The 11,344-nt window shown below is 30.4% G+C and overlaps 1 protein-coding gene across 3 annotated transcripts; it reads right to left on the reverse strand.

Moving 5' to 3' along the window:
• Positions 1 to 621: 621 nt before the first annotated feature.
• On the reverse strand, positions 622 to 8,877 carry LOC123265357 (gastrula zinc finger protein XlCGF8.2DB-like). Of its 3 annotated transcripts, XM_044729082.1 has the most exons (5): positions 8,620 to 8,877; positions 8,402 to 8,540; positions 7,914 to 8,175; positions 4,421 to 4,550; positions 622 to 1,607 (listed from the first exon to the last, which is right to left on the reverse strand). In XM_044729082.1, exons 3-5 carry the CDS (start codon positions 8,169 to 8,171, stop codon positions 676 to 678), a joined length of 1,320 nt encoding a protein of 439 aa, XP_044585017.1. In that variant the 5' UTR covers positions 8,172 to 8,175; positions 8,402 to 8,540; positions 8,620 to 8,877; the 3' UTR covers positions 622 to 675. The 3 variants fall into 3 exon arrangements, with proteins under 3 accessions (XP_044585017.1, XP_044585016.1, XP_044585018.1); XM_044729081.1 differs by having other exon boundaries at positions 8,402 to 8,877; XM_044729083.1 differs by lacking the exons at positions 7,914 to 8,175; positions 8,402 to 8,540; positions 8,620 to 8,877 and adding an exon at positions 4,753 to 5,290 and having other exon boundaries at positions 624 to 1,607.
• Positions 8,878 to 11,344: the final 2,467 nt, after the last annotated feature.

The raw sequence follows: 11,344 nt of genomic DNA on the forward strand, positions 1-11,344 counted from the left end.
AAAAATATATGTTATTTAGAAAAGACTATTTAATTAGATCGTACAATTTTTTTTAATTAAAATGATAATATACCGTTTGTTTGACTGATTGTTCGGTTTACGATTTAGTAACTTTTTCATGGAAAAAATAGCATCTATCGGCGATTCTCTTTATGTCAACTTTTAAGTTAATAAAAATATAATTGTTTTGATTTATAATTGAAAAAACTTAAAAAAATCAATTACTGTATCATTTAATAATTATAATATGCGAATATTACTCTCAATAAATTTATGGATTTTGTATTATAACAATTTGAAAAGTTTGTTCAAGTACCGGTCCCATTTTTATGTGTTCAAGTACTGGATACTTTACGTTAGTTTATAAATTTGGTTTTTTTAAATAATTTTTTCAATAAAAAAAATTCTAAAAATTTCTAAATGTCGGCCAACTTAATTTGCATGAAAATTGAAAATTCAAATATTTTTCTTATTAAATAATTTATTACAAAAAAATACAATTATATTCAAACATTTTTTAAATTCTAATTTAATAAAAAAAAAAATAAAATCTCTTTGAGATAAAAATACTCTTCTAATTTAATAGATTTATATTTTTACAAAATTAATGACTTTTGTCATAATAAATTTCCTTTTATCTAAAGAAAATATTTTTCACAAATATCACATAGCTTTTTAATTAAAATGAACTTTCATATGTTGATCCAAAGCTCTTTTCTGCCGGAAATCCGAGGAACAAACGTTACATAAAAACGGGCGTTCCTTAGTATGAACCCGGGTGTGTTTTTCCAAAAGACTTTTCTTCAAGAACCTCGCGGAACAAATTACACATTTATGAGGTTTGTTTCCGACGTGAATCCTCATGTGTTCCCTCAGGTTCTTCTTGTTCCGGAACTTAGCGGAGCAAATTGCACACACACAAGGTTCCTCTTGCTCGTGGCTCTTGAGGTGCATGTTCAAAGTACTTCTATGGCGGAACTGGGAGGAACAAACGCTGCAAGCAAAAGGTTTTTCCGTCGAGTGGATTCTAACATGACTGTTCAAGTAATCTCTGTGCCGGAATTTCAACGAACAAATATTACACTGGTAAGGTTTTTCTTCTTTATGAATTAACATGTGTTTTTTTAGACTACCCCTCCGCCGGAACTGAGACCTGCAGATGTCGCAAGCGTAAGGTTGTTCTCCCGAGTGACAAATCATGTGTCTGTTCAAGTGAGTTCTTGTTCGGAATGCTGAAGAACAATTGACACAAGAGAAACGCTTTTTTTCCGTGTGGATTATTCGCTTGTGCTGTTTTAAATATCTTTCGAAACGGAACTTTGAAGGACAGACGTCACAAGAATATGGCTTGTCCTCCGACTCAATTTCTGGAGCTTTGTTCTGAGACAAGTCTGCTTGATGAGTCTTAATATGCGTCTGCATAGTTGACTTTTTATCAAAAGTCGCTTGACAATCATCGCAAGTGTAAATTTTTATATTTCTTCCTGAATTTTTATCCAAAATTTTGATTTCATTTTTTTTCTCCATTGCAATTAATGAACTTTTGTTATTATCAGGGAATAATTCTTCTTTTAAACAGGTACTGTCCAAATTATTGCTTATAAAATCTAAAATTGTAGATTAATATTAATTAAAAAAAAAAAGTTTGGAAAATCCAAAAGTGCACGACTCATAATGCTCATTTAATTATGAAATATAAAAAAAGAAAAAAAAAAAACTTAAGTCGTTCAAAATTAATTGCCGAAAAAATAGCTGTAGTAGGAAGGTACTGCACAAGCGCCCCTGGTTGAATAAAATGTACATAATATCTATAGATATAGATATATCACCATCCATGTTAATTTTACATGGATATATATAGATATACAGTCTTGTAGTTTTCGTCTTTTATTAGGTGACGGAATGGTAGTCACGGACAATGTCTCGGATAGCTTAACTGGTAGAGCCTTTGGCGCGTAACCAAATGATCCGGGTTCGAGTCCCGGTCTGGGCTGTCTGAATTATTTTTCGGTTACCGAAAAATTCCTACTGAGTACGGTCCCTCCTCCCCTTTATCCTTTATTTCCCCAGTTCCCCAAATTTGTCTTTAATGACAAATTTAACTATAAATTATGGCTAATTATGGTTAATTGTAATTAAACGACAATGAATTAATTAACCATTCGCATTCAGTGACCTACAATCGTCGATTAGAATTAAAAAAAAAAAATTTAACTCAAATAATTGATTTTTTCACAAGTTACAGTGTTTCCGGGGTTACATACATGACGGACAGGAAAATTTTTTGACCTATTTTGATGTTTTTTTCCGTTTCTATTGCAGTAAATCAATTTTTAGAAAGTATGGAATTAATCTCCATTAAATTATCTCGACAATAGTATGCAAAATATCTTGATTCCGTGAACTAACAAGGCTATAATACTAAAAATAGTTGCTAAAATGAGGCGAAAAAAATTTTTCGATCGTAAAGCACTCTCTGATGCTTCGCATCATGAGTCGTGCAAAACTTTGAATATTAATATTAAATTACATGACATTAAAGTTAACAGTCACTTAAGAGTTTTTCATTTTTATTTAACAAGTTAAAAAAAATTCTACAAGTTATTAAATATCTGCTAAATTAATTTTCATTTAAATGACACTTAAATAACTTAGCAGACAATTTTTTTTTAAATAAGCTAGTTCTAGAAAATTATTTTTAAAAAATTGCATTTTTTAATTTTTAGAGCATTTAAGGAAGTTCGAGCGTAACTAATGAGTCAAAATAGTGTTAAATTTTAGTTTTCCCAATATTCGTCAAAATTCTTTATTTTAATTTAAAATAATTTAAACAATTTAATAATTGATGATTTTTACTTATTTAATAAAGTAAAGTAATAAAATTACTGGTATTTATTACTCGCCGGAATAAATAAACAGATTTGGCAATAGCGCGTTTGATTATACCCATTACAGAGACGTGGATGAGTGTGTGAGTTAAACATTTCTCTCTCTGTAACTATATTTCTATCCTTTTCTTTTTTCTCAGCTGTTGACGCGATGTTGTCAAATCTTTATTCGAATAAATGGCTGACGATAAACGAGTTACAAACATAAAATTTGACTTTAAATATTTCAAAAATTATATCGGTAATGTATTATTATTAAATTGTTTTTATATTTTGCAGTAATCCAAGTTTCTTGTGTATAGTTTTTATCCGTTAAAGTTGGGAGGTTAATATTGAAATAAATAATTAAAGTCTCGACAAAACGTTTGTCCGCCATAAGAGCCCGTGTATAAGGAGATAAAATATGTGATTTTTAAAATTTAATATCTAAGTAACTAAACGGTGAATCTTTTTTAAATTTTGGGATTAGATAAATGACGTATTTATTTATACGTATATTTAATTTCAAAGTTCAAAGTTGGAAATTATTTTTTACATTAGATTCGCTCAAACCTCCTTAAAATATGTAATTTTTTTTAAATTATTTAATTTTTAATTTATTTACTTAAAAGTTTTTTAATTATTGTTTTAAAATAGCATTTCCTTAAGGAAGTTTGAGCTAATGAGTCAAAATAATGTTAAAATTTTTTTTTAATTTTAGTCTTCCCAATATTCGTCAAAATTCTTTATTTTAATTTAAAATAATTTAAACAATTTAATAATTGATGATTTTTACTTATTTAATAAAGTAAAGTAATAAAATGACTTAGGTATTTATTACTTGCCGGAATAAATAAACAGATTTGGCAATAGCGCGTTTGATTATACCCATTACAGAGACGTGGATGAGTGTGTGAGTTAAACATTTCTCTCTCGGTAACTATATTTCTATCCCTTTCTTTTTTCTCAGCTGTTGACGCGATGTTGCCAAATCTTTATTCGAATAAATGGCTGACGATAAACGAGTTACAAACATAAAATTTGACTTTAAATATTTCAAAAATTATATCGGTAATGTATTATTATTAAATTGTTTTTATATTTTGCAATAATCCAAGTTTCTTGTGTATAGTTTTTTATCCGTTAAAGTTGGGAGGTTAATATTGAAATAAATAATTAAAGTCTCGACAAAACGTTTGTCCGCCATAAGAGCCCGTGTATAAGGAGATAAAATATGTGATTTTTAAAATTTAATATCTAAGTAACTAAACGGTGAATCTTTTTTAAATTTTGGGATTAGATAAATTACGTATTTATTTATACGTATACTTAATTTCAAAGCTCAAAGTTGGAAATTATTTTTTACATTAAATTCGCTCGAACCTCCTTAAAGATTTTTTTTTGTGATAATTTATTTGGTAAAAAAAATTTATTATTAGTAATACATGCCAAGGCACAGGCCAAATGGCAAGGTGTTTTAATACAATATTATTTGTATGAAAATTCTATAAATTATTAGTATCATTAAACATTAAAGTATTTTAATGATTTACCGGGTGCATCAATATCTTCTGATGAATTTTCAAGTTTCTCTAGCTTCACGTCCTCAATATCTATAGGGTAATCAATATCAGGATCCTTGAATCCTTGACTGATGTCTGAATTGTCTCCAACTTTCCAATCCTGAAAATATATTATTTTTAGTTAGATCATAATTAATTTATTTATAAATATTTAAGAAAAATCAGCTGATATTTAAAAATTTTTTTGTTTTTATTCAAAAAAATCAAGTAAAAATTTTTATCTGTCACTTTTTATAAAAATTTGTTTGTTTAATTCTTTAAACTGTCATATCAACTGATTCCATAAAAACTAACCCTCTCACCTTGTCACTGTTTTCAACTTTAAGAACTACAGTTTCAAACGATAAATAATTTCCATTCATTTTTATTAATTTATCTTTAATAATTGTTAATATTTATAAATTAAAATAATATTTTAATTTTTCTTTTTTTCTAACTCTCTGACAAAATATTTTTGGCTGCCACGTAGAGCCTGTGAATATAAACAAGACTTTCCATTTTTAAATAATCGAAAATTTTTTATTCATCAATACAAATTTTTAAAAAATTCACAAATCAGCTGCTTAAAATTTTTTTCTTAATTATCCTCAAATTGATATAATTTAATAAGAAATAAAAATTTTTGACACTGAAATTCTATAACATTTACTAGCAGACCCGGCCACGCGTTGCTGTGGCTAAAGTTATTGTTATATTACATTGTAGTATACAATTTAAGAGGAACGGTAGGAGAACATCAGTCACAGCTGTCCCTAGGGACCACCATGCTTTTTACATAGATGGTATTTGTAAAAACATATGGTGACCTCCATGACAGATTTTCTACGACTATAACCCTTTAGTACAATGAAATTATTTACGAACCAAGACGGAAATGTTGAAGTTGGTACACAAATTCACGGGATTGGGATTTGAAGGGGAAGGACGTTGAACACGATTGATTAAAATTTTCTTACAGTTTATATTAAGCAGAAATCAATACAAAAGAATTAATTTTTAAATTTATTATTTCCATTTAATTTTGTAACGAATGAGCATATTACAAAGTTATTAGTGAATAACATATGACATTTAAACTTATGAATGAGGTAGGTAAGGCAGATAGTCTTAAATCTTTAACAGTAATATTTATTATTTTAAATTATAAATACTTTCAATTTCAATTTAATTTAGCACTAATTGGTGCACAATATTTTTGGTTAACCTGTCTTTAGCTAACACAAATAGATTCGACGGTTTCCCAACACGTGAACATGCAACATATAGCTGCCCATGAGAAAAACACGGATTTTCCAAATCTAAACCACAAATGGACATTGTTTGGCCTTGAGACTTATTTATTGACATGGCAAAAGCTAAACGAATTGGAAACTGTAGCCGTTTGAAAGGTATGGTAGAATCTGACGGTATCATTGGAATACGTGACAACAGGACCACTTTTCCTTTAAACTTCCCGGTTAAAATGGTTGCTTCAAGAATGTTTCCGGTGATCTTTTTGATGATCAAACGTGTACCGTTGCATAATTGAGGTGGATTTCAATTACGTAGGAGAATAATCGGGGAACCAATCTTTAATTGAAGATTGTGGGGTGGCATTCCAGGTATATCTAGTGAATTCAAAAATTCAGTTGGAAAATTTACACTTTCATTTTCATCAACAACAGTATCGATTGATTTAAAAGACATCAGATCGCCTGGTAACAACTGTTGTATCTGGAAGTTAATTTCGTCAACATCAACATTTTTGGCTGCCAAAATCGCCCGATGACTGAGCCAGTTATGATTCAAGTAATTATTCTGTATATCCGGAAAAATACTCTGAATCAATTCATTTTTATCTTGAAGAACAGTACAAAAATTGTCTGGCAGTTTGATGCATTACGTATTTGGTTGCAGTTCTATTTTACCGTTCCCAATATCTAGTAATTGCTCGGAAAATATTTGTGCTGATGGATCATTTTGCAACTGTACCCCCATGTTTATGGTCAATCGAAGTGTTTCAACACTTCGCCATAAGAATGGTTGTTTCAAACATGCATTAATCTCATCCGCGAAAGTTGAGCGAGGTATAACCGGTAAGGTCTGACGGAAATCACCAGACAAAAGTAAGATAGTACCACCGAAAAGTTTATTATTGCTGTTTAAATCCTGCATAGTTCTATGCAATGCTTCAAGTGAATATTTGTGCGCCATTGTGCACTCATCCCAAATTATTATAGAACTCTTCTGCAACACTGCAGCTATTCCACTATTCTTTTTGATGTTACACATTGCATCTGGTTTATGATGAATATCCAATGGCAGCTTGAATGTTGAATGTGCCGTTCGCCCACCATCCAGTAAAGTAGCCGCAATGCCTGACGATGCAACTGCCAATGCGATTTTCTGTTGCGACCGTATTTTGGCAAGAATCAACGATATTAAAAATGTCTTATCGGTTGCACCTGGTGCGTCCAAGAAAAAAATACCGCCTTGTTCAGCAGCAACAGCCAGCATAATCCGATCATAAATAATTTTTTGTTCTGCTGTTAGTAATGGCTCACTGTTCGTGATAATCGTGGCTAAATTTCCATGGTCATATTGTTGTTCTCGTTGTAAATCGGTATTGACTAGGTCAGTAGCTGGGCGATTAGGTGATGGCATACCATAATGATTAAGTGGTAAATTTGAAATTAGAACACATAAATCCTCGATCAACACCAATGCTTCATTATACATCTCTGGCGTATAATCTATGTTTTGGCATTGATCTGTTTGTCTAATTCGGTGCAATATGTCTTCTGTCATGCAATTTTTATATTTTTCCCACAAAGTTTGTGCTTGCAATGGATAACACGTCGTCAAAATAATTGCAAACAGCTGACGAATGTTATTGGGCATTGATGTCAACGCAGCATCAGCAAGCGCTAAGTCCCAATGGTTATCGTCTTCTAGCAATTGCAGTTCACGACATGCATCTTGGTATGTATTGAATACTCTACCATTAACTGTTCGCAGAAATTCATAAGACGTTGGTCCAGGCACATTCACCAATAACAATCGTAAATAGAAGCACTCACGTTGCTTTGGATGTACTGTGTAAAGTCGCCCCAATTTCTTAGCTTTGAATATGCCTGGAATGGAAGGATGTCGTTTTCCTTGTTTTCGTGGTTCCCATTTTTTACTGGATTTGTTCCATGTGAAATAACGCGGAACATCACCATATAGCAATGTCTTTGTGAATCGGCCAAAAATATCAAATCTTTGACACAATGTAAAAAATTCAGTTAGTGTCTAAACTAAAAAACATGCTATTATAGCACATTGAAATTGAAATAATAAGTGCAAAATAATTTTTAATAGAGGTTAAATAAAAACAATAAAAGAAAAATCTTTATACAATTATTGAAAAAGTGTGGCGAGCTTTGTACCATTTTTTAATTGATATATTAATTAACTTGTATAACTATGTGATAATACTTACATGTATATATTGAAATTTTCCTTCCTGTACTCGTACTGTAGCTATGTTTTGTTCTTGTGCCGCTCTTGTTCCCGTAATATTCTGTTGCAGACGTGTATCAGGCTGTTCTTGTGCACGACCTTCTGCTGATTCTGTCTTGATTCTTTGAGCTGTATTTCCTGTTTCGATTTGTTCTGCCAACTGATGAGCTCTTTTAACACGTTTGCGTCGTGCCTCTCTGGTGCTTGCGTTGTTGAGGTTAGATTTTTTCGGTGGCATTTGACTGAAAATATTAATTTAATCGTTTGAATATTAGAAGAAAAAAAAAACTGAAAAACATGTTATTATAGCACATTGAAATAATAAGTGCAAAATAATTTTTAATAGAGGTTAAATAAAAACAATGAAAAAAAAAAATATTTGTAAAATTATTGAAAAAGTGTGGGAGCATTGTACCATTTTCTCATTAATATATTAATTAATTATTATAATTATGTGATAATACTTACATGTATATATTTTATAATTATAGAATTTTGAATAATGAAGCACAAATAAGTAAAAAGCAGGAATAATTTCACTGTATTATCGTCACTATAATTTGAATTTGATTTACACTTCGGTCTAAGTAACACGTGGTTGGCTATGCTAACACCAAAAATTAAAAAAGTAGAAATAATTGAATTTCACGGTATTTCGTTTACTACAAAATAAATTTAATTTATACTTTATTAGCCTCAATAACACGTGGTAATCATGATATTGAATTCCCTGATAGCCACGCTTTGATTTAAAGTAGTTGGATTTCATCAGTTACAGTTAACTTGACATCAAGTTTGCCGTAAATTTTTACAGTACAACAGTTGTAAATAAATTGAGTAAAATCTACCCTGATAACCAAGTTGGCCGCAACTTTCTGTCAATCTACTGCCGCAACTTGTCACCAATTTGGCGGCAACTCTTGGAAAGTAACTCGGTTGGTGTCAACTTGTTCACCAAGTTGTCACCAAGTTGTCGGCAAAAGTTGCTCTGAAACTTTTTCACACCAAGTTGACGATAAGTTTCTCAAGAAATTTGGCGACATATTGCGGCAGTAGATTGGTCTCTTTTTTCTCAGAAACTTGTAGCCAACTTGGCGCCAACAGTTACAAATTCGGAAGTTGACCGCAAGTTGTCGCTAAGTTGGTGGCAACTATCTGACACCAACTTGGTTGGTCTGAAACTGTGGCTATCAGGGTACAGCCCCAATTTGAATACAAGTTAACACCGAACTTTTAGTTAAATTGTACTACAATTTTACTACAACTTGAATAAAATATTTGTACTGCAAGTCTTGACGTCAAATTGCAGTGTAACTTGTAGACAACTTATGTAAAAACGTTTGGTTTGCAATTTTTTCATCAAGTTGGGTACAAATTTCGGCAGTAGATTGAATAAAAGTTTGAGTTAAGATGGCTATCAGGGAATGTCTGTCAACTTGAGTGTCATAAAACTTTCTGTCTTACCGACTTCTTTCTCCCAAGATAAAAGCCACAAAGACTTATAATCGAGGTATGTACACTTAACTATACAAATGCACATAACATAAAACACTCCCTGATAGCCATGCAGAATACAAGTTGGCTTTAGACTGGACTCCAAGTTGTGAAAAATCTACGACTCGAATCTAACGACAGTTTCATTAAACATCTTGTAGTGCAGGAGTTTGAGTGAACCTGCACTGAACTTTGAGACAATGTCTGTTAATGCGGCAGAGTACAAAAATTTTACCATTTGCATTCTACGATCGGTAAATTACCGAAAATTGATGATAGTTTGTCGGTATAAGCCTTATTATAGCCATCAGAGAAATTCAATCTTATGGCCAATTGTTAATAAATTACAACTACAATTATAGTTGTTATTACGATCACTATTATCATTGTTATTTTTACTATTTTTATAATTATTAATAAATTATAAGAAATATATATTAATTCTGAGACCAATGTAATCAATTTTATATATTTGTACAAAATCAAATAAAAAAAATTAACAGTAAATTTATTTTTCATATTTATTTTGCGTATAAATATAACTTTGGTGCTATATTTGCCGTAGGTGAAAAACTTCTTCGAATAAATGTTTTTTAACGATAGGAAAAAACATCAGGTTAAAAAATTATCTTTTTCAAATTTATCCTTTTCAATTAAAATATAAAAATTTTTATTTAATTTCATTGAGTTACTTATTTATGAGTTATAAGTAATTAATACTTCATCAAATGACTAAGAAAATCGTAGGTTCTTAATTTTATGCATTATCTTTCTTAAAAAATCATATCGAAATAATTGCCTCAAAATTTGTTGTGTTATAGATTGAACTTTCTGAGTTAAAAACTTGATTGCTAAATATGTCTTCATATTTGTTAGTATTTTAAATGAAAATTGAAGTTTAAAATTTATACAACTTCAGCTAAAAAATTTGTTAAAAAATGTTACAGTCTAACTTGACATTATTTTTTACGCAAATCTCATTACAACTTTTAGCTAACCTTCTGCAAATAAAAACTTGTCAACAGCTTTAGTTCAGATGTCGGCGTAGGTTTATTTGAATTTCCTAACCAACTTCACTACAGATTCAATACAGGATTCTGCAGTGAGTGACTTTAAGTGAACTTTGAAACGACTTGGCTAAAATCCCGCCAGTGCAGGTTATTTTACTCAAAGCGTGGCTATCAGGGTTATCGTCAACTTGGTGTGAAAAAGTTTCAGAGCAACTTTTGCCGACAACTTGGTGACAACTTGGTGAACAAGTTGACACCAACCGAGTTACTTTCCAAGAGTTGCCGCCAAGTTGGTGACAAGTTGCGGCAGTAGATTGACAGAAAGTTGCGGCCAACTTGGCTATCCGAACAAAAACAGTTTCACTGTAAAAAAGTCGCACCAAGTCCACGTTCATAAGACTATTAGGAAAAAAAATTTTTTTTTTCTTTACAAAAAGATACAAAATAAAAAAATTAAAAAATCCGAGTAACCGATATGATTGTTTATGATTTTCGGAAATTAAAAAATTTTTTGTAAATTTAAAAATTAAAAAAATTTTAGAACGTATTTAGTGTGCGCGGTTGCAAAATATTTTACTTTTAATGAAATTCGTAAAATCTATTTACTAGGACTTTAAAAAAATTGAAATACACAATGACGCACACCAAGTACGTTCTAAAATTTTTTTAATTTTTAAATTTACAAAAAATTTTTTTAATTTCCGAAAATCATAAACAATCATATCGGTTACTCGGATTTTTAATTTTTTATTTTGTATCTTTTGTAAAGAAAAAAAATTTTTTTCCTAATAGTCTTATGAACGTGGACTTGGTGCGACTTTTTTACAGTGAAACTGTTTTTGTTCGGATTTTAGTATTTTTTGTAATTATAATGAAAATTTACAATTGATAACAACTTAAATCTCGT

The sequence above is a fragment of the Cotesia glomerata genome, linkage group LG5 (assembly GCF_020080835.1).
Source record: "Cotesia glomerata isolate CgM1 linkage group LG5, MPM_Cglom_v2.3, whole genome shotgun sequence".
In the NCBI taxonomy this organism is placed as follows: Eukaryota; Metazoa; Arthropoda; class Insecta; order Hymenoptera; family Braconidae; genus Cotesia; species Cotesia glomerata.

Bases quoted from the DNA above. Each gene is read 5' to 3' on its own strand.
- LOC123265357 (XM_044729082.1), bottom strand. From the start codon at position 8,171: ATGCCACCGAAAAAATCTAACCTCAACAACGCAAGCACCAGAGAGGCA. The intron at 4,551-7,913 runs GTAAGTATTATC...ATATATTTTCAG, and splicing joins GAAAATTTCAATATATACAT to GATTGGAAAGTTGGAGACAA. The intron at 1,608-4,420 runs GTAAATCATTAA...CTACAATTTTAG, and splicing joins AGAAGATATTGATGCACCCG to ATTTTATAAGCAATAATTTG.